Below are 27,603 nucleotides of genomic sequence, written 5' to 3' on the forward strand. Positions count from 1 at the left end.
GGAAAAGTATATGCTAGACTATATAAGGTAACGACTCACGAGCAGTTGTACGAGATTTAAAATCAGATGGAAGACAGTTTAATTAAGTGGGATTGAAATGGCTTTGAATTTAAAGTTAATTTGGTTTCCAAATCAAGTTGTGAAAAAAAAAGATGTTTTAGGTTTTGCATTAAAAGACTTGATGATATAGATCCGGAGCCAAATGTTTGGGTTTTATTTTTATGTATTAGAACAAGTTAATGAAGCACAGATGTGTGTTATGTATTTCAGTCTGTGAGACAGGTGTATCCACAATGAGTGCGTTGACGATATTGGCGGAGGAGTGTGAGCTTCTGAACGACTCCAAGTATAGGTCTTACATCACACAGGTTGAGAAGGCCCTCAAAAGTTTTGAGTACACCAGCGAGTGGGCGGATCTCATTTCTGCACTTGGGAAATTAAACAAGGTGAGGTCTACAGTCTGCGAAATTAGCGGTAGTCCGAACAAACGTGGCCAGTTATTTTCCTGCCGGACTTGCAAAATCCGCTTGGCAACAAGTCCAACTGGCTTGTAAAAAAAATTACCCGTCGGAGTTTTAATTTGACAATCGGAAGTAATTAAATATTATGCGCATTCTCAAGTCATAGAATTAGAGTAACTCGCCCCAAACAAAGTCATTCATTCCATTAATTACGCATCTTCACTCGTTCTGTTCCGGATTTGTCTTGAAAATTATTCAGATTTCGCATGCGTATAATTTACTTTCATTTTCAACAACTTTCATTATTCATTTTTTCTCTCGGGCATGTGGATTTACTGAAAATGGTTGCCTGAATGGCTTGTGGTTTGCAAATTTTAATACCATTGACTGGGTCTACATCTTGTACATAAAGCTTTATTCACTGATGAAAAGATATTTCCGAGGGAAATGCACTAAGAATTAGTGACGAAACGATTGTCGCCGATGATCGATTGTCGGTCGTTCAGAGACCTACGATGCTACTAATCAATTACAAAATAAAAGTCGTCGACATCGTTGACCAAATAAAATCCGGAAATCACTTCAATTTTGTTCAAATTTTATTTTCTGTATGTCAAACCCGATCAAAAATAAGCAAAGAAAATGGCGGGAGATATGAAGGACAGTAACAACAATGACATTCAACAGTCAAATAAAGGAGCCTATCTCTGATATCTTTGATACATTGAGATTATAGATAAATTCCATTACTTGATATATTGGAATTCTGATTTATATACCAGTGAATAAATGAAACAAAGAAGAATTCAAATGTTGTTTCCATACATTTAATGATTCTGTTACATCTAATTTGAGGGGAAAACACTTAAATGCCAATTCCGATTATAATCGATTACATGTGTCCGATTATTGCCGATAATCGATTGTGGTATTAGGTCCGATTGCCCATCACTACTAAAAATATAAAGGGTTAAAAATTCTTCAAATCCGACATCCAGGACAAAGAAATTCCATATATTTGGAGTCTATGGCTGAAACGATACACCCCCTTCATGATACGATACATATTGCAATACTTATGCCACAATTCAATATTTTTATTCAATGGTGAATACGATACATTCTATAATAGTAGAAATCAATAATAACTTCGAAGAAAAATTCAGTTATAAATGAAGATTCAGTCTCAATTTCAGAAGTAAACTGTGTCCTAACTGCTGAACGGTAAGATGCTTGTTGGCTATTTAGTTTCAACCGATTAAGTTCATTATTGTTTTTGTCAGACACCAGGCTAACAATAGTCTGACCGTTATTGGATGCCATTTTGTCCCTTAATAATACATGTAGAAATAATAAAAGCAGCTAGGTCAAGTCCCGATATATTTTACCAACCACAATTTCAAAAAAATGCATCAAACCGAAGATCGAGGCAATGAATTGAACATTGAATTGTCAGTGAGCGTTTTTATTGCCCAGTATCCATTTGATATTTCGGTGAATCATTTCAGCACTAACATCTCAGCATTACGTGCACATTATTGCACAGATTTTGAATTTATCAATGTGAATTTTGAATATAGATCCCTGTCTAGTGCTGACGATATTTTAATTGCCTTGAAATTAAAGATTAAAACCAGGGCTAGAAATTATTAGTTATTCACTGGTCATTTGGGTTATCAACTTAATTTTTTACTGGTCAATTGATAACTTTTACTGTCCCGTCGGACCAGTGAAAATGAAAAAAGACTAGCCCAATTCCATATTCAATAGTGCTGTAATGCAACATTTTTATGATTAGGCTTAGTATCTTGTTTATTCAAACTAGCATCAACAGCAAGTTAAAAAAAATCATAATCTTAATATTCTTATTCATGTTTTTCACTTAAAATCTTAGAAAATATTCTGTCACATGTCATTTTTACCTTTCCTGTCATTTGTGAGAGTGTAACGTCATGTTATTACCAAAGAACAGTCTTCACGAAAAACTTTGTGAAGCACAGACCTTCGGGCCTCCCAGTATAATAATTCAATGTGCAAGCCCAAACAATATTTTACAGGCCCAAAATGTTTTTCTCTAATTTGACCACTTGTCATTTACAAGGTGCTTCATGCTGATTCTACACTATATATACATGCATGTTTTACTGTAGGAAAATACAGGTCAAGATGATCATAGTTAGAGAACATTAGAAGGATTATCTTATTTTATTTTTCAACATATTAATCTCGCAGATACATCAGCAGCTCATGTTCTGCTTTGTTTTGTATACACCACGTACAAAACATTTTGTTTTCTCCAGAATCAAATCTTAGCCAAGGCCCACCCTCATTAATTTTTCGTTCTTTCCTCCTCGTACGACAGGTTTTTTTTTTTTTTTTTTTTTATCTGATGGTTGTGATTGCGAAATATGCTTGGGTGGTTTTGAATTTCCCAGACGAGCCCCCTCCCTATACTTCAGAAAAGGCAGCATGGTTGATCAGTTTTTTATGTGAAATTTGACTACTAAGTCATGACAAAGTCTGAGTCAATCTCACGCTTTATTTGTAATATATACAGAACATATAAGAAAACATTTACAGGCCCGCCGGACTCCTGGGTTTAATATTTTAAGAAGTCCGATCCCGATTTTACTGGCCTCGGGCATCGGGCCACTGGTTAACGTCGAAGACTGAAGAATGACAAAAGTAGACAGCTCATTCTAAGGCACACAGCCAACCTCGGAATACGAATTGTACCTCGTACATGTACTAATGATGTAGCTTCTGGAATCAGCTGAGGTTGGGCGCTCGTTCCTAGAAACATTCGTTAATTCATCTACATCGTATTATTTTTTATATAGTACAACTTAACAAAGTTAATTTGCATGCGATAAAAACCTGGACACACACATCTAATGTTTACTAGCCTGATTGTTGAGAAATTTTGATAGGTATTAAAATTAACTTGCCCCAAGGGCACACGTTCTTTACAAATCACTAGCTCAAATCCATGAATTACTGGCCTCGAACTATCAGGCCATCATTTATTTCGAGCCCTGAAAACCAGTAAATAGTTTAATTCAGAATCTACCTGTTTCAGTATATATATAGATATTATTTATATATAGAAGTTGCCAATTAAGTTTGATCCATTGGATATTCTAAAAATATATGGACTTCTACCTGGCACTGAGGTGAGTTACAGCAGAGTGCAAAACGAAATATGAATCATGTAGCGGCAGCCAATGATATTGCATCTGCATGTTTCAGAATACAACATCACTTTGAATTTGGATATTAAAGATTACTTTGCAGTTAATTGATGATGCGGTTTGTGGATAAAAGTACAGGTACATGCAGATCAGTACAAGATTCGAAAATCCAGATTTTTTCCAGATCGTTTTTACACTTTTGGAAGAATTACACATGGAATTGCAATTTTAAATTTTCTTTGATCTAAGTGTAGTTATACATTGGAGTGTTTGCACCAATTAACATTTCAGTTTTGTAATGACATGTTTTATGCTGTAGGTGCTCGTGGGACACACAAAATATCCAGTCATTCCGAAGAGAGTAACAATAGGGAAGCGACTAGCACAATGTCTACATCCAGCTCTGCCCAGTGGAGTCCATCTGAAGGCTCTGGAAACATACGACATCATCTTCAAATGTATTGGAACTCAGAGATTAGCCCAAGACTTGTTTATCTACAGTGCAGGGTTATTTCCCTTGCTGGGCCATGCTGCAATGGGGGTGAAACCTGTGTTGCTGACTGTTTACGAACGACACTTTGTAGCCCTTGGCAAGGATATCAAGCCTGGGCTGAATGGCCTGTTACTTGGACTCTTGCCCGGGCTGGAGGAGGGCTCAGAACTTCTAGATAGGTGAGATGGGAACTGTTTAAAAACAATTACATGGCAGTTTTAAAATCTTGTTCAGATTGGTTGGGGGTGAACCAGTGATGGGTTGGTGTCCCATCTAAAGGAAATCTTGACTCTCATTCACTTAGCCTACAGAATGTGGGTTTTTTTTAGCACCAGCCATATTTCACAACTGGGGAATGGTTTAGCATTTAGTCATGTTTAAAGAATCCAGAAAATGTTTGAATTGAATGTATAAAATCTATTTTCATGTTTCAAACTGAAATGGAAAATACTTCTCAATGTTTATCATTTATTTGTTCAATTTGTCGAAAAATTTCTCAAGCAGCTGTGCTTTTGTTTTTGTTTTGCTCATTAAGGAGTTATTTTAAAGATGAAGCATAGTGTTGGTGTATTGATAACATTTGATATCATGCTAAACATGAGCTTGTAAAAAATGTGTAGACTGCTCAATGCAAATAATGTAGGTGAATCAGATATGTATTATGGACAATGTAGGATGTTTAATGAATGGAGAAATCCAGTAACTCATACAATCTAGTTACATATAGATACTTTATACCATGTAGTTATTTTGAGCTAGTTATATTCAGTGTGTCAAATGTGTGGGTCAGAAGGTCACTGGTTCAAATTCTGGCATGGTTACTTCATATCCTGGATAATACACTTTTTCTGCATTGTCTCAATCCATCTAGCTGTTTGTGGGTACTGGTTTGGGTTGGGTTGGGGGGGGGGGGGGGTTGATCCAGTGATGGGTTGGTGCTCTACCTAAAAGAAATCTTGACTCTCATTCACTTAGCGTACAGAATGTTGTTTTTTTTTAGCACCGGCTATTTTTCACAACTGGGGAAGGGTTTAATGTTCAGTCATATTTGAAGAATCCAGTAAATGTTTGAATTGAAAGTATAAAATCTGTTTTGATGTTTCATACACTGCAGATTCCTAATATCAAATTAAAAGCGAGGAATTGGTATTCTGCATATCAAAATGGCTAGATATCTAGGATGATGAGTGGAGTAACACTCACTGTGAGTTGTTTTATTACTAGAACTATCATGCTGTTGGAGGACTTCTGTCTGGCCGCGGGATCTGAGTACTTCTACACGTGTTTGTGGGAATGTGTGAAGTCCTGCCCCAGTGTCCGTCTGCCAGCCATAACATACCTACTGTACCACTACAACAAGAAACAAACAATGGAGGACCAACTCTTCATGATGGGACTCAACATAGATCTCATGGTAATGATGAAATAAACTTAAATCATGGGGCTCAACATAGATCTCATGAAATAAACTTAAATCATGGTACTGATTGTCAATCTAATTAAAATCAGACTTGTTAGATCCACGCCGTATACTTTGCATAAGAAGATCTGATATAACCATGATAACCCGATTATGGGTCATGTTCAGATGAATTTTATATCAGCTAATCAGCGCGTTGACTTTGAAACCGTCGATGTTTACAATTCAAGGAAAATGGCTGCAATTGTTTGATTTGAAAGAAACACATTGCAGCTAGTTGTGACGTCACAATGCACCGTTTACGTCGACTGGTGTTATATTCCTCGCATTAATTAAGAAAACCATCTTGAAAACTATTCAAATCGTACCCATCCCTATTCATACATAAATCGCAATTCACAATTAATTTGATTTTGGTGTATTTTATATCATACGTTTTGTTGTTTGTATGAACAGAATAGATTCGGCTTTATTGCGAAAGTTTAATAGAATTCCTTATGTGAGAACAACAATTTTATAGTGTGCAATAAACTTCGTGGGAAAGCGATTACTGCAACTTAATTGTTTACGAATTGCTGGGAACCGCCTGAATAGCCATCATTGTCTGTATGGCGTAATCTGACTGGCTGATAGTTCTCAACGAATATTACAAGCAAAAGGTCATGTGAACATGACCCCCAATGGATTTATCTCAGATCCTATTATAGCGATTGTGAGCGTATCCTAGGATCTGATTTTAATTAGACTGGACTCAGTGTTGATCTGGTGGTAATGATGAAAAGAGACATACGTCATGGGGCCCAATGATAACATTGTGAACATGGTGATAATAAATTATGTATTTAATAAATATCAATAATTTTAGTTTTTTCAGTTGGTTGAAATAATGATTATTGTACAGATATAGATCCATCAATTTAAATTTAAAAGTTATGTGTGTTGACTGAGTATTGAGGCATGTAAATTTCAAATGACGATGGAAAATATGAACAATTGATAAGTAACGTGTGTATATGATGTGGCTTACTTGTATAAGTTATTGGACATTCCCGAATGTCTTCATTAACACAGACTTGTTGTAATGTCAGGTGGAGGCTGTTTGTGGAGCTATACAGGACACCAATGTGTTGGTACAGCGGAGTCTGCTAGACTTCATGATGCTAGCTTTCCCCATGCACAATGACCAGCTCACCAAATCTGACATGTCGAAAATCGTTCTGGCGGTCGTAAACGTGGTGCTGCGGAGGGACATGTCGTTAAATCGCAGACTGTACTCCTGGCTACTGGGATCTAACGTGACAAACCTCGCAGCCCTGAACATTCCACCCGAGTTCTCCAGGCAGCATCAGCAGTCGGCGGACAGTATCTCGACATCCAGTGAGACGGACCTAGGCTACTTTTACACCTTCTCTAAAGACCTGTTGATTCAGGCCCTCAAACAGAAGCTGGCTAACGATGAGGAAGAAGACATGGACGGGAGGGAGGGGACACAACTTGGGGTGCTCCGACCATTCAGGATCCTGATGAGTTTATTAGACAAACCTGAGATAGGTAGGATGACTGGTGATGGCTTTGTTTTATTTAAATCTGTGGTATTATTATAGCTTTATTTACAAATTCAAACTCATGTGATATACAATTTTTTAAATGCATGACACTGTGCCAGCAAATGTAGATTTCTGTCATAAATTTGATATCAAAATTTACAATGTATAAACTTAGGGCTATTCCAGAAATAAATACATGGGGGGGGGGGGGGGCACCTTTTGTATATACCAAGCACCCATAGAAAAAAATAAAAATTTGCCCCATGACCCATCAAATTGATAAAACTCATTTTACAACGACCCATCTAATTGAAAAAAAAACCTAACCAGACCCACCACAAAAATATTTTAAAAAATGAAAACAGTACAAATCTCGCGATGTTTTCGGGACAAACATTCTAGTAGCGAGCGCTGGCTCGTACTGCGAGCTCTAATGACTAGAGCGCGGGAAATAATTCGAACTAAATCTCAACCTCTAACAAGGAAAAATCTTTGACGCCAATCCCAGAAGTCCCTTGTCAAAAATGGCTGAGATCTCACTAAGTCACACCTTGGAATATGATTGTGAACTTACGCGGAATATCATCCTAATTTTGTGGCCTCCTAGCTCCAAAATTTAGTGCACCATTAGACGAAATGTTTAACGGAGTGCAATGTTTATGAAAGGCAGGCTAAGATGATGTGTGACGTCATGTCTATGTTTTGTCGTACGTCATAATAAGACAGGCAGTGGCGGATCTAAATACGTACTTGTTAAAAGTTATACTACCGGGACATTATTATTATGTGAACATTAGGCATATGTAATCGATCAAAATACTAAATTCTCAATAGGAATTTATTAGTCTAACAAAAAAAAAGGGGGGGGGGGAGACTAACTTCTTAAAAATTGTTAGAATATGGGAGGGATCACAGGTACTGAATTAGTGCTATTTAAAAAATTACAAAAAATCGATCGGATTGAAAGCATTTTTTAAAAATCTTTGGGTTTTTTCCCGCGACTAAAAATAACAAGTGCTTCAATCCATTTCCTTTCAACATGTCCGGTAATGCAAACCACGATGACAACCCCCCTCCCTCATGATAACCAACCCCATGCCACTTGCTAAATAAATTAACGACTAAAAAATCCTTAATTAATTCTAGTTTTGTAAATTGATCTTAATTAATGTATCCTCACAACAACAGCATTCCAGGAGAGGGGCTGAAATCAATGATGTTGCAATTTTATTCAGTGATTATCATTATATGTGAATGCTGAAATATTTCTTCATTGTGTTACAACTAGGATTATGTACAATATTATAAAACTTGTTCTATTTTTTTCTTTTGGAACATACCATTGCTACAAGGGGATTATCATATGAATTTCATTTTTCTAATTAGATAGGTTCGCAGGGGGGGGGGGGGGGGGGGGGGGGGCATATACATGCCAAATACAGTAAAATATCTCTATCTCGAAGTCCAAGGGACTTCGAAAAAAGTTCGAGATATCTGGGGGTTCGAGATATCCAAAATAAATCTTGAATATTTTTTGGGAGGATATTGGATGCATAGTATGGTATTTGCATCATAAACAACAACCCCGTTTCCGTTTCTTATAGTTTAATGCAAGTTGATAAATTATTATTGTGGAATTTCAAAGACAAACATTTCGGGGTTTTTTATTCATATCCATAAACATCCCATTGAATTCACAATGTGTTTCAAAATTAAGATGATCGTGCAAAGTGTATGCTTACTGACTGATGTCCAGGCTCGACTGGGATGTAGCTATTGCGTTGTAGTGAAAGAACTTATCATGCAAGAAACAAAAAAGACGGATTTTTAAAAAGAACTTTTAAATGTTTATTAAATACAATACCCTATTAAGTACAACTAATATGCATGCTATTTTATACAATACTACAAAGATACGAAAAATTCAGACGTTTGAAAAATGTTCTACAATGTTTTATTCAATGAACTTTTCTGACAGCATCTAGATCTTAGTCCCCGAAGAACAGCGTAATGGAGGTCTTGAGACATTTTGTCGAATGCTGAAAATTTCATGGGTCTCTATTTATATGCTACTGTGATCCAAATTGTTTGATTTCAGTTCACAATGAAGATTTTCATGTTTTCTCTGTTCTAGTTTTAGTGATGAAGCGTATATTATTAAATGCGTTCTCATTATTATGGGCATTACTTTTTTTCAAGCGCACTTCGACAATTTAGTGCGTTTATCTAAACCACATGTTAATGATATAGCGTGTATCATTCAAAACACCGTCCCTGGAATCGGGCGTGTTAGGTCATAATTGGCGGCGGACTTCAGAAGCTCTGTAATGTTGGGAAGGGTTAACTAATTACCCAAGCTGTTGAACCAATTATTGCGACCTGGGTCTACCCGGAAAAGGCGAGCGTGGATTAGCAGTCGATTTGTGAAGCCGGGGGCGTGAATGTGTGACTTAACGACGCCAGGTATGGTAAGCAGAGTGGAAAATTGACTGCACTTCGAAATTAACCAGGTGAATTTAGGGCATTGGACCTTGAAAATACTTCGACATAAGCGGGGTATTCGAGATTACTGTGTTCGAAATATCCGGAGTTTTTTAAATAATTTATATAGGGAACACGGCCGGGACCAGCGGTCGACTTGGACTTAAGCGGGGTATTCGAGATAAACCATATTCGAGATACAGATATTTTACTGTAGTTGAATTTATCGATTTATTTTTAAATTTTCATGATATATTGAAATGCGTTTTGTGTTCAAAGACAGTGCTGTTTAAACATAGTTTTACAAACTTGAAAGGTTTGGGCATTTTTATCATACAATTAGTAACTTGAAAAGATTGAGAGTAGAAAAAAGGAAAGTAGAGGATGAGAGTATACAGTTCAGAACAGGTCATGCATCAAAGGTTAAGCAAGTCACAGTGAAGGCAGCAGAAATAAAATGTATATATAGCATAAAAATATTTAAATCACATTCATGTATACATGTTTTAAGGATTTTTAATATAAAACCCTGGGAGAAAATTCATGTAATGAGTATTTTGCAAATAAATATTGTTTAAATTGAACCTGATCAAAGTATGGACATTACAAAATGTGTACATACATGAAGCTGCACTCGCTCAAACGGTAGCACCGTCAACATATTAGTCAATGACGCGGTAATGCCTGTGCGACATTGTATCACAGTAATTCTGAAGAAACGATGTCACGTCAACAATCAAAGGCATCTATGGCGGGAATGTTGGAAAGATTGGGAGTCCAAGCGATGCTATTATCATGAAATGGGTATGGATATGTTTTTCCACGAATCATTCGTTTTCTAATGGAGGCCTCTATATCACCATCACACTGACTGATAAATATAACGCATCGGTACCCTCGCATAAATCAACCAAGGTTTGCCTATTTTTATTAGAAAACGGAATACCTATTGATTTCAAAATATTCCCAAAATCGATGCACTGTAAACTGTAGCCTAGGTCATGTAAACTGTAATAATCTACAGAACAGAGTTCGCCGCCATCACGTCCCAAGGGACCCTACTAAACGCGCCTCTAATTTGAAGAGTACCGTAATGGAAATAGAAAGTTGTGCGCTACAAAGAGCGACAACTCGAATAGTTCTATGTTACTTCCGATTTCGAAAGCAGCATTTCGAAAGCACGTTTTCAATTTTCCCTCCGACGTTTTGTAACCAACACGACAAGAGCGACAATAAAAATATTCTGAAAACTCAACACCCACGTGGCACAAAATTAAAAAACAATAGAAACTACCCACTACCCATAATAAATATTTTTTTAACAGTCCAACCACGGACCAAATAAAATATATAAAAATACGACCACCCACACAAAAAAATATCGTTTGCCGCCCGTCCCCCCCATTTGATCATTTCTGGAACAGCCCTTAGATAAAGATTAATTTATAAGATTTCAGTAAAACTTACTTTGATTTAGGAACGTTTGACTTGTAAAAGTACTTTGTTAATTTTAATACATGATATTATAATTTTGAAAGGTGTTTTTATGTAAACCTATTTCTGTGTATTGTTGATCTTTTTATTGTTTATGCTGTTTTACTTAAAATCACTCATTTTGCAGAAGTTTTCAAAATGTGGACATAGTCACGAATTTGAATCATCCAAAAACTCAGGATGTGACCAAAGACTCAATATTAAGCACAAAGATTTTGTGACCTGTGTTGTGACATATTGTTGTGTGTGTTTCCCATGGTCTTGGTGCCGTTTCTTTCATTCTCTATTATTGTACAGGTCCAGTGATCCTGGAGAGCGTGCTCCTGGCTGTGTTCCGATGTCTGTACCGAGAGTGTGGGAGTTACTCCAAGACAAAACTAGAAAAGAAAGACGGAACGGTATCTGTAAAGACCGGGAAGATGGAAGAAGAAAGAGAAGAGCGTACCCACAGTGAGATCATCAAGACGTGTAATCTGCTGTTCGGGGCCTTTGAACCGTACTTTATCTGGGACTATGTAGCCCGTATGTTTGAGGCATCTTGTCAGAAATGTGTGAGCTCGAAGAAAATCCACCGGACCAATTCTGTACAGGAGACAGACATTCCGTCCCTCCCAGAACTCTGTACCCTGGTGGCGTATCTACTGGATGTTATCTCATTGGTTAGTTTAACACTGCTATTTCATTGGTTAGTCAAACAATGTTATTTTGTTGGTATGGCAAACACTGCTATCTCATTGGTTAGTCAAACACTGTTATCTCATTGGTTAGTTTAAAAGTGTTATCTCATTGGTTAGTTTAACACTGCTATCCCATTTTTTAGTTTAACACTGTTATTTCATTGGTTAGTTTAACACTGTTATTTCATTGGTTAGTCAAACATCATTATTTCAGTGGTAAGTCAAAGAATATTATTTCATTGGTTATAGTCAAACAATGTTATTTCATTGGTAAGTCAAACAATGTTATTTCATTGGTTAGTCAAACCATGTTATCTCATTGGTTAGTCAAACACCATTTTTTCAGTGGTGAGTCAAACAATGTTATTTCATTGGTTATAGTCAAAAAATGTTATTTCAGTAGTAAGTCAAACGATGTTATTTCATTGGTTATAGTCAAACAATGTTATTTCATTGGTGAGTCAAACAATGTTATATCATTGGCTAGTCAAACACTGTTACTTCATTGATTACTCAAACACTGCTATTTCATTGGTTAGTCAAACACTGTTATTTCATTGGTTAGTTAAACACTGTCATTTCATTGGTTAGTCAAACAACATTTTTTCAGTGGTAAGACTTACCATGTTATTTCAGTGGTTATAATCAAACAATGTTATTTCATTGGTTAGGCAAACACTGCTATATCATTGGCTAGTCAAACACTGCTATCTCATTGGCTAGTCAAACACTATTACTTCATTGGTCAGTTAAACATGGTTATCTCACATTCTTCTCATCTCCAAACAAAACCAAAACCTAGTCATTAGCAAAGTGATTATCAGCCCTGCTTTTCCTTAGTTAAGATTTAACAATTTGTCTAAATCCAAATTTGCTTTTAATTATCTTAACTGTATGTCATTGAGAATTTCCTATTTTAAACTATTGATCAAGAAAACGTTCCCAATTCTGAATAAAAAAAAAATTCTGACTGGCATAAAATTTGAGGAAATTTAGAAATAAAGATACTTGGTAATTTTGATTTTTATGAATTGGGGGAGTTAGTTAATGTCTATATACAGTAAGAATATAAAAGTACTAAATTTTGGTGATAATTGTATAGAAGATTTAGGACCCATAACAAATACGGGCCAAAATTAGCACACACACACACCCATAAAAACACCACATACAGATATATAGATGTAGGATTTCATTGTTCATAAAAAGTCATTTTATTATGATAGGAGACCTTCCTGGAGACTCAGACAGACCACCTGCCAGACTTGTTATTCAGAATCACAAACACCATGACAACCTACTGCCAGGATGTCAGCGAGGGGGATATGAAATGTACAATACAGCTGTGCTCCAAACTCCTCTCTAAAGTGCAGCCCCCTATGAACGCTATAGACAATCATCTGGATGACTCTGAGGTAAACTGTCCGGGAAAAGAATGGACTTATTCTTAGATTATGTTGTACACAATTAGAATTTATTATCAGTGTTGTGATAATTGAAAAAAAATATATTCAAGATAAGATGAGTAAGTCAGATATGTAAATGAAAGGTAAAAATATAAATCTGAAGTCACTGCATTTCTATCCACTTGAAGATCGTACCTGAGTTCCCCGATGAGGTGAATTTACAGGACATCCAACAGCTTAAGGGGTCAGTTCAGAAAATGGAGGAAATCTCTGAGGAAGGGATGACTGATGGCATTAAAACTGAACACAACCAGCAGACGGACAGACCGTCTGCTCCAGCAATGCAGAGAGAGAACACGATTCTGGACGGGGACCAGCCAACAGGGAGTCACCAGAGCCTGGTGTCCAGTGATCGGTCAGTGAAGCGCCAGCGATCTCGCTATCCACTCAACATGATGCAGGCCTGCGTGGAGTGCTATCAGAACTTTTTTCACATCTACACCACAAAGAAGGTTCTACAAAGTGAGGATATTGCTCCGCAGTGTCTGGAGGGACTAGTTCTTCCCCAGGAGGCTGTCAGGAATGGGGAGACAGATTCTGTGTTAGATACTGCCTCAGACTATAGCTATGAGGATAATTTTCCTTCAGGTGTTAACCAATCAGATCATCAGAAACTAGTTACAGCAGATGTCCTGAGAGAGGAAATAGTGGATACATTTAAGCATGCCTGTAAACTTTTGTCGGAGTTTTCCAACTTTCCAATTTATTGTACAGATTTCCAGAAGGCGCTGAAAAGATCTCAAAGTAATGGTTTTTACCTGTTTTTATACACCTTTCATCGACAGGTCGTATTATGGTGTGATGATTGCTGTCTGTCTGTCTCTGTCAGTCAGCTTGTTGTGGGTCAGATAAAAACAATACTTATAAGACTAAGGTAATCAGACTTGGTACTTCTGTTCCGAATGATTAGAGGTAAAAGCCTTAATTGTTTTTATATGGTCAAACTTACATGATTGTATGGCGAGGATCATCAATCTTGGTACACATATTCCCAGTTATTAGAGGAAGAAGCTTATCGTGGCTCCGGGGGTAGGGTGGGGCCACAATATTGGAAAAAAGTTTTGTATGGAATCCGAGAAGGATCAAAGTTTGGGGCTGTAATGCTATACATTGAAATATATAGGTAGTCGATGCATATCATATCTTTTAACATCAAACGTTTTTTATTCATGGTCAGAGATCAAGGTCAGTCTTACAATGGTAATTTTATAGGCACAAAGCATGATAGAAACAGTACTAATAAGGCTAGGATAATCAAATTTGATACACATATTCAACCATCATAGCTGTGTTGAATTATGGTATGGTGCAGTTTTTTGTCTGTTCATCCATCAGTATTTTGTGGAAAGGATGAAGAGACAAATAATGAGACTAGCCTGAGGTTAATTGAACCTGGTATACATGTTCTCTAGTGTGAGATGAAGATGTGTTCTATTTCTTAAGGTCAAGGCCATGCTTTCGTGGGTAATATTAAAGGGAAAACAGCACCTATAGAGCTGGGATCGTCAAACTTGGTGTACATGTTCCCCGCAGTGTTGGTGCTTATGCTGTACTTTATTAAAGTGAATTTTGTCTGCAGTTTGATGTTTAACAAAGTCATCATAGAACTAATATTTATTAACACTCTCCAATTCCAAAGAAAGAGTTAAAAAGAAAACTGCCAAAGCCATTCTTAACCACTGAATGTTGTATATGGGTGTTGTCGTTTCTTTGATTGCATCACTGATTATATTGGACGGGCGTGGTCTACAACACGAGCGTTGCTGTTGTTGAGTCATGACCAGCTTACCGTATACCATGTATTTTCTTCGGCTGGAAATTTGAGTGACCCCTTAATCCCCGAATTGAAAGCTTTTAAATTTTTGGCTTTTTCATATTTTGCAGTTTTGTTTCAACACAAAAAATGTTAAGGGTGTAAAAGCTGCTCATGTATCCTGAAAGTATTTTTTTAGACATTTCATTTGCAACCATGGATTATAACATATTAGTTTTATTAGCAGATTATCCTTAAATCATTTATTTGTCATTGCAACTAGCTGATAATTAGTCAGTTTCTGAAATCCCTACTTCAACCCAACATCAGAATGGACAAGTTGCAATATCTCTTATTACAAGAACTCGTTGACTATTTCAGGAATCAGGAAAATTCTGCAAAAATTGGATAATGGTAGAAAATACTCGATAGATGGTATAATATAGTGTGAATGGCATTCGAGCATCAATATTTCATTTTTCTGTGCAATATCAAATGATTGTATTGTATTGTTTGAGTGTTAACCATGAAACGTTTTACACTCTCAATCTATTTGATTAAAACCCTGTGACTTTTTACCTTATTAATTTGTATGATTAAAGGACAATTTCTAGGAATATAGGGGAGTCAAGGTCACAAGAGAATATCCATCTTTTTTTAGGAAATGAATTTTAAAAGATATTTCAAGCAGTTTGAAATTTTTTCAATAAGATTTGACTTAAAGATGTTACATCCCCCCCCCCAAAAAAAAGAATGAATTGATGAAAAACCAGTGTGACCTTGACCATAAAATCTAAACCCAGAAATCATTCAAATTATTGCCTCTTCTGTCTTATGAATGAAGTTTTTTATTCTTCCATTTATAACTTTATCTATTATCCACTTGTATATTTCTCTTTTCATTCATTTCATATATTTACAACTCGGCTTCTCAGCATGAGAATTTTTGTGGTGTCTAGAGAAAAAACAAACTTTCTTGTCTCCATCTCGGGCACTATTTACCAGATAGTATTTTCAAATGCAAAGATATAATCATAGATATGATCATGATCTGTATGTAATCGGAAACTTAAGCCATAATTTGCGGCAAAATCCCAATCCCCCAGATCTTAGGATAAACACTGCTTATCTTCATGATTCCAATATATTTTACTAATAAATACAAATCAAAGCCTATATAGAGTATTTTCATGAAAAAGGTTTGTCTTATATATGTAGTGAAAATAACAATCATGAATAATTATATTATACAGTTTACAGTTGAAGTACATTTTCTTGATGCAGCGATATCTTTTTACATCATTAAGAATGAAAATAAAAATGTCCATGTTTCCTTGGTAACCAGCTGAGGGGGAGGACCTGCCGCCATGGATACAAGACCTGATTGCTTGCAACATCACAGTTGAGAACTTTGAGATTCAGAGCACGACCATTGGTATTATCCTGGAGCTGATTCAGCTGACACGCTCTGTCGGTACGGACGACCCAGATTACTCAACCATGGATCAGTCACCAAGAGGAGGCACCGTGTCAGTGATGATTCTTCCAGCTCTGCTTCCAAAACACCTCAAGTACCTCAACAACAGCACGGTCTTCTACAAGGTTACTTAATATCAATGTATTAACTTAACATCATCATATTAAACATAACATTAACATATTAACAACAGCACGATCTTCTACAAGGTTACTTAATATCACTGTATTAACTTAACATCATTGTATTAAACACAACATTAACATATTAACAACAGCACGATCTTCTACAAGGTTACTTAATATCACTGTATTAACTGTAAACATATTAAACACAACATTAACAACAGCACAATCTTCTACAAGGTTTCTTAATATCAATTTATTAACTTACATCATTGTATTAACCATAATGTTATCATATTCACTTAAATTAATATCATACATTGTATTATTATTAACATTACCGCATTAACCACAACACAGCATTTTTACAAGGTATCTTATTAATAACATCATTGTATGACAGCTTCTCTCGATGATTAATTAAGCATTAATGAGACGTTTGTTACAGGTGATAGCGGACATTCTGTGGGAATTTTTGGATAGCTCTTCTCCTCGGTATCACCAGCAGGCAGTCAGGATGTTTCATCTCCTCCATCAAGTCGCCCCGTCAGCCTGGGTGTGTGAAGACGTGATTGGTCGAAATCTGGTCACCGATAACCAGGTACATAGAGACTGAAGTTGTGGTTTTTAAAAAGATCATGAATAAGATTTACAAGCTATGATATGGTAGTTAAGAATTGCTTTAGCTGGTAGGATGAATTACTGCAGGTGCAGGACTTAGTACATGTATTGAAGTTTCATGGCTTCAAAGGCAAAACGCATTGATGTGGGAAATAAATTTTGTTGAGAAGAAAATAGTTTTCCCATAAATTTGCGAAGTTATCTCACAACCAAAGTAATTTTGTGAGTGTTTTTTATATAGCTTATGCTGAACAATTAAATGTTAACATTTTTTTTTGTCTCCCTGATAAATCTGACAAAAGAAGATAGGCTTGTAATATGCTGCTGATTTGTAGTATTTTATTGTTGTATTAGATGTTTAAGAAAGCGATTTGATATGAGATGGGTTTCGCAGGTGAAGAAGATTGAGGGCTTTAAGAGGTTTGCTGTGTTGTGGCATTTGACGCGGGACGTCAGAGACACTTCCTCTCCGTCTGGCTCCACCAGGAAGTTCGACAGGTAAATGAATGGAGTAGTGAAACTTAATGGAGCTACAAGATTCTGAAAGTGTATTAATACTTTCATTTAGTCTTGGAACAAAATTAGAAACTCTTTAATAGGAGAGAAAAGTTGTAAAGAGACTACCAATTTTCAAATTTAAAATTTTTTGCTGTTTTTAAAGTTTTCGCGTATGAGTCATTGAGTGATATTCTGGATGGTCATTGTTAACTATGCTGATTTACATTATATGTGGACATGTCCTATTTAATCAATACTGATTTATATTATGTGTGGACAGATTCTATTTAATCGATACTGATTTACATTATGTGTGGACAGATTTTATTTAATCGATACTGATTTACATTACGTGTGGACAGATTCTATTTAATCGATACTGATTTACATTATGTGTGGACAGATTCTATTTAATCGATACTGATTTACATTACGTGTGGACAGATTCTATTTAATCGATACTGATTTACATTATGTGTGGACAGATTTTATTTAATCGATACTGATTTACATTATGTGTGGACAGATTTTATTTAATCGATACTGATTTACATTATGTGTGGACAGATTCTATTAATCGATACTGATTTATATTATGTGTGGACAGATTCTATTTAATCGATACTGATTTACATTACGTGTGGACAGATTCTATTAATCGATACTGATTTATATTATGTGTGGACAGATTCTATTTAATCGATACTGATTTATATTATGTGTGGACAGATTCTATTTAATCGATACTGATTTACATTATGTGTGGACAGATTCTATTTAATCCATACTGATTTACATTACGTGTGGACAGATTCTATTTAATCCATACTGATTTACATTACGTGTGGACAGATTCTATTTAATCCATACTGATTTATATTCGTGTGAACAGATCCTATTTGATATTCTGATTAACATTGGACAGGTCGATGTTTGTGGTCCTGGACAGTTTGTGTGAAGAAGACAGTACGGTGAAGGCTGTGGCCACCAATTGGCTGACCCATCTCCTACAGCGAGGGGATATAGGGCGGGTACTAGATCCCATACTGCATATGTTGCTTCACCCCGATACTGCAAGGTAAATCTAGAATTCTACCTGTTTCTCATACTACACCCCGATACCGCAAGGTAAATCTAGAATTCTACCTGTCATACTTCACCCCGATACTGCCAGGTAAATCTAGAATTCTACCTGTTTGTCATACTGCACCCCCATACTGCCAGGTAAATCTAGAATTCTACCTGTTTGTCATACTACACCCCGATACTGCAAGGTAAATCTAGAATTCTACCTGTCGTACTTTACCCCAATTCTGCCAGGTAAATCTAGAATTCTACCTGTTTGTCATACTACACCCCCATACTGCCAGGTAAATCTAAAATTCTACCTGTTTGTCATACTACACCCCCATACTGCCAGGTAAATCTAGAATTCTACCTGTTTGTCATACTACACCCCATACTGCCAGGTAAATCTAGAATTCTACCTGTTTGTCATACTACACCCCCATACTGCCAGGTAAATCTAGAATTCTACCTGTTTGTCATACTACACCCCCATACTGCCAGGTAAATCTAGAATTCTACCTGTTTCTCATACTACATCCTGATACTGTAAGGTAAATCTAGAATTCTACCTGTCATACTACACCCCATACTGCCAGGTAAATCTAGAATTCTACCTGGTCAGACTAGTCTCTAGAGTTATTTCTCGTATGATTACAAGGGGGGGGGGGGGGGGGTTCTTGATTTAGTGAAATCACCATCTTAGTATCATTAGACTAGTACTATCAACTTTTGAAAAGCTTTATAGATTAATGATGAATAAATATATTTGTTACTGATATAGAGAGTTATTAATAAGAATCTGCAGTCTTCAGTACATGGAAGTCATTTGTCCTGTCAACATTTGCATTAAAATGAATGTTTGAAATAAGGATATGGTTGCACTTGTAACAAGCAAATGGTTGTGAAAGGAGTGAAATGCACTGTGATTGGTTTATTTTTGTTTCAGGGTGTCAGTTCAACATGTAAACATACATACCCCTCGTAAAGTTAATCTGTCGGAGTCATCGGAGGAGGGTTCAGAAGCTCGGATCTATGCAATCAGCAGTGAAGGAGGGAACATCATCTACCATGTGTCGAACGACGGCCGCAAAATAACGGGAAGAAATGCTGAGAATCTCAAACAAATTGCCCTAGTGATGGGAGAACATGGCACCACCTCACTCACACCACACGACCAGGAACTGCATTTTGAGCGAGTCCGACCAGACGATTTAAATCTTCGCATTAATCCATGGGGATCGGAAAACTCGCTGGATAAATTTGATGGACTGGGATTTGATCTCCCAACACCAACACAACAAACCAGTCTCACAAATGTCCGAAGGTTAGATAAGGAGACTTGTGTGAAGGAGGGCATTTACTTTGGTACTGAAGGAGAGGAGACGAAAGTAAACGAGAAGGGAGATAATTCAACCTCTCAGGAGATTGCTGAATGGATTGTGGACTGGATCGTGGACCAGGTGATGGAACAAACTACTGCAGAAAAGAACAAACAAAAACCGCTGGAAAGAACGGACAGCGTGACGAGCAGTGAGGTGCAGGATCATGATATCCTGAACAGCATAGAGAGGAAGGGTCTGGAAATGGACTCACCCACAGGAAGTGAACTGGACCTGTCTAAAGCAAATCCAAGGGAAGACAGTGTTAACACGGACATACACACATTACACATGCACATGCTTCTTTACACACAGAAATACGACAGCAAAAGGACGTTATATGCCCTGGAAATGCTCAAATCTATTCTGGTCACTTGTCCTCGGCTGGTTGTCACGACGATGGTTACTACCAGTATTAGCTCAGTCCGAACGAGGCAGCTAGCAAAACTACAGACTCTGCTGGCCAGACACAGGAAGTCAATATTCGGGAAAAATTTCTTTGGTGAACTTCCTGCAGAAGTGTTGTCTAGTTATAGGAGTAATATGTTCATAGAAATAATGATCTCAATATGTCTGTATTTTATTCGTAGTTACTTTCCAAATTTATTGATGAGTAAATTATCGACGGAGGAGTTGAACTGTAATAAGGAGGTTCACATCCTGGCTACGGAGGTTCTGACTCATTTGCTGTCGGAGCTAATCGCCATCATGAAGGAGAGCGGCAGAAGTCTGATGTCGTATATCAAGGACCTGCTGAGTCGCTGCAAACTTCAGAAAGCGGTCCTATATTGTTGTTTGTCGTCAGTCTATAATTCCCGAAAGAAAGACTCTCGTGAGAATTCTTCCAACATCACAGAAGCCATTATTCATTTTAATGAGGAGAAGCTTGACCCGTCTTCCAATGAAACATTCCAAGTAAAGCTGCTTAATTTACTGCTGGTCATGATCATGTTGGAGCACAACGTTCAGAAAATTCAAAATGAAAGCGAGACTACTGCCCCACAGGCCCAGGAATGGGAAAAACAGAAAGTGAATTTCCACCAATCGCTGATGAATGTTAAATTCACTTTGGGCCAGCCTGTAGTTCAGCAGCAAATGTTTATTTCTTGTGTTCTTAGTGCCTTAAAACAGCAACACATGCTTCACATGCACAGACATTGGGTTGCTATGGTAACTTCTAGTCTGCCATATATGGGAAAGTCATTGACTAGCATTGTTTTAAATGTGACATCACAGCTATGTAGGAATTTGGAAATTCTAGCAGTGTCATACAGACCCAAGGATCAAAACCTACAGGAAAGGTGAGTACATTTGCCCCCCCCCCCCCCCCCCCCCCCCCCCCAAATCTTTTTTATTTCAAATAAAATTTTATTTTTTTCCTCCAATTTTGCACCATTATGTCTAATTCAATTTCAGAATTAACACATATTTTCATCTACTGTAGTTTTTTTGGTTAAAAAATTAACATTTTGTATTCTTGTTTTTTATTTCAAAGACATAAAGTGACTTCATGAACAAGATTGATATTTCTATCAATAAAAAATCCTTTAAAAGATATTGTTTGTAGTAGCAATAAGAATATCATTCATCAAGCAAGGTCTTTATTTGTAGAAAGGATATTGTTACAATGACGTGTACTTTATCATCGGAATTATAAAAGATTTATGATGGAATGCCTTAGTATTTTGAGCACTTTTCTAAAAATAGCATATTGTCATATTAATATAAGAAGCCTGTGCATGCACCGATTGTTAAGCCGTTCTTGGCACACTGATTTTGACTGCGGATAACTCCGTTTACCTGATCAGGATATAGGGCTCACGGCGGGTGTGACCGGTCAACAGGGGATGCTTACTCCTCCTAGGCACCTGATCCCACCTCTGGTGTGTCCAGGGGTCCGTGTTTGCCCAACTATCTATTTTGTATTGCTTATAGGAGTTATGAGATTGATCACTGTTCGTTATCTTCACCTTGCATTCAACAAAATAAAATTTCTCCGTATTATGTGTAAAGATCCTTATCAAAGTCATTTGCACCAAGTCAAGGTCATTGAGGGACAAACTATGAAATTTTTGAATTTCTAAATTGACCACCCTACAATGAAGACCATTCTGACTGGTCAGTTGTTTAGTCATCTTATTCAAAGCAACTCTGTAATTCGATAGTACTATTAATGTCATCAGGGACAATATGTCACCCCTGCCTTTTGTTTGTAGTGGTAACCAGAGTTCTCTCCCTGTGGACCACATTGTCAGTATCCTGGAGGGGCTGACCACACTGTGTCACTACTGTCTCCTGGACAATGTGGCTCCCGTCTCCGTGGGACTCCAGACCCCCAATACAACTGCAGTCACCATGGAAACCAGCAGTGCAGGACAGATTCTTAACAATTTAATAAATGTCTTCAACCCCTCCACCAACAGCAGGGTAAGATAGGGCAAGACTTCTGTATATTAAACTTATAACAGTGGGGTAAGATAGGGCAAGACTTACAACAGTGGGGTAAGATAGGGCAAGGCTTACAACAGTGGGGTAAGATAGGGCAAGGCTTACAACAGTGGGGTAAGATAGGACAAGGCTTACAACAGTGAAGTAAGATAGAATAAGGCTTACAACAGTGGGGTAAGATAGGACACAGCTTAGAACAGTGGGATAAGATATGGCAAGGCTTACAACAGTGGGGTAAGATAGAGTAAGGCTTACAATAGTGGTGTAAGATAGGGCAAGGCTTACAACAGTGGGGTAAGATAGGACAAGGCTTACAACAGTGGGGTAAGATAGGGTAAGGCTTCTGTATACTAGACTTACAACAGTGGGGTAAGATAGGGCAAGGCTTACAACAGTGGGGTAAGATAGAGCAAGGCTTACAACAGTGGGGTAAGATAGAGCAAGACTTACAACAGTGGGGTAAGATAGGGTAAGGCTTCTGTATACTAGACTTACAACAGTGGGGTAAGATAGGGCAAGGCTTACAACAGTGGGGTAAGATAGGGCAAGGCTTACAACAGTGGGGTAAGATAGAGTAAGGCTTACAACAGTGGGGTAAGATAGAGCAATACTTACAATAGTGGGGTAAGATAAGGCAAGGATTCTGTATAAATTTACAACAGTGGGGTAAGATAGGGCAAGGATTCTGTTTAGATTTACTGGCAGTTAGGTATTGCAGACCTGTGACAAAGAATATCAAGTTAGATTCTTTTGTGAGGTTTATCGATCATTGCTGCATACTGAAAAATAATTTAATTTAAAAGTAACATTTGAGGCGCTTTATTTCATTCTTTTTAAAGGGAATATGGTAAAGGGGGATAAATTCATTAGAGTGTTGTATTTCTGTAATGATGACTATTATATTTCTGTAATGATGACTATTATATTTTTATAATTATGGTGATTATTATATTTTTATAATTATGATGACTATTATATTTTTATAATTATGGTGATTATTATATTTCTGCAGGAGGTCAGTCCAACTCGTGAGTTAACCCCAGCCCCGGTGATGGAGGCACGTCGCGGTCTATTGAGCATCATGCCCCGGATCATTGCCTGTATGGCCTCTCTATGGAGAGCTGTGAATGTTGATGAGGACTCTGGTAAAGTACAGGAGAGCCACACTTGGATCATGGGGCGACCAAAGGTCAGGGCCCACTCTCACTTAATGTAACTCTTAAACCCCCCCCCTTCTTTCTCTATAGTAGAGAAGGCCAAATGATGACAACATCCTTGCGCACAAAGAATTGAGTTGCCTTGGTGACAGGTGTCTGTTGGTGGTGACTCAGTGTGGCGAGAACCTTGGGAGACCAGACATTGTCGTGTGGATGATGTCTGGATGTCTGATCAGCCTGTCCTACTTTCCTGCATTAGAGCATTATATTTCCTTTATATTGTACAAGAGTGCTACATTATAAAGTTTTAATGTGTAGTAAGCTTGGCCTGTAAGTGATTTAATGCTCTGTTAAGATTGACCTCATTTTTTATTACATTTGAAGGAATTTTGTGGTTGGTGTTCGTAAGTTAATGATACCGGGTAATTCTGTTTGAGTTAATGATTCCGGGTAATTCTGTTTGAGTTAATGATTCCGGGTAATTCTGTTTAAGTTAATGATTCCGGGTAATTCTGTTTGAGTTAATGATTCCGAGTAATTCTGTTTGAGTTCATGATACCGGGTAATTCTGTTTAAGTTAATGATGCCAGGTAATTATGTTTAAGTTAATGATTCCGGGTAATTCTGTTTGAGTTAATGATTCCGAGTAATTCTGTTTAAGTTAATGATGCCGGGTAATTCTGTTTAAGTTAATGATGCCAGGTAATTCTGTTTAAGTTAATGATTCCGGGTAATTCTGTTTAAGTTAATGATGCCAGGTAACTCTGTTTGAGTGACCTTGACCTTTGTGTCTGTGATGTTACAGGTGATTCGTCAGTGTGTGTTGAGTTTTCTGAGTCCTTTGTCCCTCCCTCACGGAATTCACCTTCTGGGGGCAGTGGGTGTGGCCTGGAATGACCGCCGCAAGAAAGTTTCACCTTCCAATAGAAAGGTAGGCCTTAGAATGTGTTTAACAAGGAAAAGATACCTTGTAATAGGTGATGAATTACTGGGAGTAACATTGAAAATTTTCACCCCAAGAAAACCATTGTCAACCAAAGCGTTGACTATAGTTTTTCGAGGGGTGAAAATTTACAGTGTTACCCTCAACTACATGCAATATTTGATTTATTATACTGAACGTTATGTAAACAATAAAGCAGAAAGACTTACGCCTGTTGACATTTGATCAATCACTGTCATGCGATGTTGTGTATCAATACATGGAGTCATGTTTTTTACAAATGCTCAAACAATGTCATTTAACACTATTAATTTGACGGATGTAATAAGTTTTATAATATCACCCATTGTCAAGTACTGTTACCCGTTGCTAGATACTATCACTCTGGAGCGCGTGCATTCTATTCTCAGATGGAAACATGTTTTTTCAACTGTTTGTTGGCCAATCAGATTCGAGTATTTTACATGAAAGTATAATCAAATCAAATACTGTATACAGGGACATTTTTGCCCGATGTTGTTTTAACCCGTGTTCAATGAAGAATGATTTGGCCTGGTTTTGAATTGGTTCAAATCCAATTTTTTCTACTTACAAGTAATAAATATTTAAAGTTGTTTTGATGAACATTACAATGGAAACTTTAGCTCAGAGTGTACCAAACAGGACATCATTCACAGCAAGATGGCTGTTTAAAAGTTTACTTCTTAATGTGATTTATGAAAATTATAGATGTAACTTTTCTGTAATATTGGTGGATGTTTAAGTGTTTACGGGTTCTTCTTTGAACAGAACATCCCATGTGAGGAGCAGCTATTGTTGGTGGATCTAATTAGTGCTATAAGAGTACTACCGACAGACACTCTCGTACAGACCATAAACAGAGTGTTAAAACAGCCGCCACAGACCGAGATAGGGAAAAGCAAGGTAATGATAGAGTGTACTTAACTTATACTGTAAACAAAGTGTTAGACTGTAATCAAATTGATAAACCAATCTTATACTATATTGTAAGCAAACTGTTAAACCGGTCTTATACTGTAAACATGATATGTAATTATCATGCTAAAATAGTCTTGTAAAGTGTTAAAAACAGCCATTATAAACTGACATAGGGAAATGCAAGGTAAGGATTGAGGTACTCTGTTCATTTATTCTCATAAATAAATATGTATTTCATATAATTAGATATTTATTTAAACTAGTCTCATCAGATAAACAGAGTGTTAATTAGTCTTATACTGTAAACAAAAAGTTAAACCAATCACTGCAAACTGAGAGGACGCCATTTCTTGTACTTAATGGTATGCAATCACAAAATCATCATGATGTAGACAACTTTACCTCCTTTTACAGAAGAGTGTTCCTTTGGAGGTAAACATGCTGCAGTTCTTTTATGCCTATGTGCAGCAGACTCCGGTGGCCCAGTTACTGGATTCCTGGGGGTCTCTGCTGGCTCTGCTTAGGGACGGGATGCAACTTAACCTCTCTCCACCCGGGAAATTCCTTCTTCTGCAGTGAGTGTAACCCTAACCCACCTTTTTAGACACTGAATGCTATTTTTCACTTTAACTTCTTCTTTGTTTTATTATCGATGTACAAAACCAGTCATTGTATGATTGATCAGGATCGTCTGTGAGTTTGTTCAGAAGATTCCACAGATAGAGGAGAAAAAGAACCAAAAGGAGCTGCAGGAACTGGCGCAGCGGATCCTTGAGATGATCGGACTCATCGCCGGGTCATCCCTGGAGCAGACCACGTGGCTCCGGAGAAACCTGGCTGTCAAACAGACACTGCAGATTGCAGGATCAGAAGTGGATGATGAGTCAGGTAATTTAGAAGTGTTTTGTAATGATTTTGTGCAATTGTTGGTAGTGCATTATTAATTATTAACCATAGAAGACACTGTAAAATATGTATCTAACATGTGCGTGTTTAGCAAAAAAAAGAGAAGATTTTCCACTATTTACTGCTGATTTGAAAAAGCCCTTTATTGCTACACTGTGAAATGTTAGCAAGCATTGATTTAGTGGAAGTTCGCAAAGTTGCTGAAAACAATACAAAGTTGATATAACTGTATAAGATCTAAGTGTCTATAGCTTTAGCAGAAACAATTATTTATCCTTTCAAAAGAAGCTGTTACATGACCCTGATAATTTGTGTATCGTAGAGACAGACCAGGAGATGACTGAGAGAAAAGTGGCGGACCCTAAACAGATCAGTGCCTTTGATTCTAAGTACAGTGTCCAGGCCTTGTCCTTGCTGGCAGAGGTCAGTAGTCCCACCCAATGTCATGTCCTTGACCTGTGTCGTATCCCATATGATTCTACATCATTCTATTTAGAGAATTTTCTATATCCTCCACAAACGATGCATTGGAATCACTCTGTCCGTCCGTCTTGACTGTATATTAAATCTGTCAATTTCACAGGTGACTATTTAAAACAGGTTTGTCTGTATACATATTGAATCTATCAATTTCACAGGTGACTATTTAAAACAGGTTTGACTGTATATTGAGTCTGTCAATTTCACAGGTGACTATTTAAAACAGGTTTGACTTATATTGAAGTTTCAATTTCACAGGTGAATGTTTATACAGGTTTGACCATATATTAAATATGTTGATTTCACTGATTTACAGCTTACAGCTCCCCTGCTGGATGTAATATACAGCAGTGATGAAAAGGACAAGGTGGCACCGTTTCTGTCTACCATATTGTATAATGTATTCCCGTATCTCAGAAATCACAGGTAAGTCCCTATCTACCTGTACAATGTATTCCCCTATCTCAGAAATCACAGGTAATGCCCTATCTACCTGTACAATGTATTCCCATATCTCAGAAATCACAGGTAACCACCTGCCTACCTGTAAAATGTATTCCCATGTCTCAGTACTTTGTG

The 27,603-nt window shown here is 37.2% G+C and overlaps 1 protein-coding gene across 3 annotated transcripts in view; it reads left to right on the top strand.

Moving 5' to 3' along the window:
• The window catches only part of LOC125673982 (protein dopey-1-like), an 83,777-nt gene that overhangs the window by 253 nt on the left and 55,921 nt on the right, over positions 1-27,603 (top strand). For 2 of the 3 annotated variants that reach the window (XM_056160413.1, XM_056160415.1), the window contains exons 2-21: positions 271-446; positions 3,972-4,324; positions 5,370-5,559; positions 6,654-7,116; positions 11,385-11,746; positions 12,991-13,179; positions 13,359-13,974; positions 16,329-16,585; positions 17,034-17,186; positions 17,601-17,704; positions 18,630-18,782; positions 19,719-21,452; positions 22,368-22,578; positions 23,612-23,788; positions 24,562-24,687; positions 25,489-25,623; positions 26,053-26,213; positions 26,324-26,526; positions 26,867-26,967; positions 27,341-27,450. In XM_056160413.1, coding sequence (XP_056016388.1) covers positions 294-446; positions 3,972-4,324; positions 5,370-5,559; positions 6,654-7,116; positions 11,385-11,746; positions 12,991-13,179; positions 13,359-13,974; positions 16,329-16,585; positions 17,034-17,186; positions 17,601-17,704; positions 18,630-18,782; positions 19,719-21,452; positions 22,368-22,578; positions 23,612-23,788; positions 24,562-24,687; positions 25,489-25,623; positions 26,053-26,213; positions 26,324-26,526; positions 26,867-26,967; positions 27,341-27,450 — 5,951 coding nt within the window. In that variant the 5' untranslated portion in view covers positions 271-293. Of the gene's footprint in view, positions 1-250; positions 447-3,971; positions 4,325-5,369; positions 5,560-6,653; positions 7,117-11,384; positions 11,747-12,990; positions 13,180-13,358; positions 13,975-16,328; positions 16,586-17,033; positions 17,187-17,600; positions 17,705-18,629; positions 18,783-19,718; positions 21,453-22,367; positions 22,579-23,611; positions 23,789-24,561; positions 24,688-25,488; positions 25,624-26,052; positions 26,214-26,323; positions 26,527-26,866; positions 26,968-27,340; positions 27,451-27,603 lie in introns of all 3 variants that reach the window. The other variant, XM_056160414.1, reaches the window with a different exon arrangement.

This window comes from Ostrea edulis, chromosome 3 (genome assembly GCF_947568905.1).
Source record: "Ostrea edulis chromosome 3, xbOstEdul1.1, whole genome shotgun sequence".
Lineage (NCBI taxonomy): Eukaryota > Metazoa > Mollusca > Bivalvia > Ostreida > Ostreidae > Ostrea > Ostrea edulis.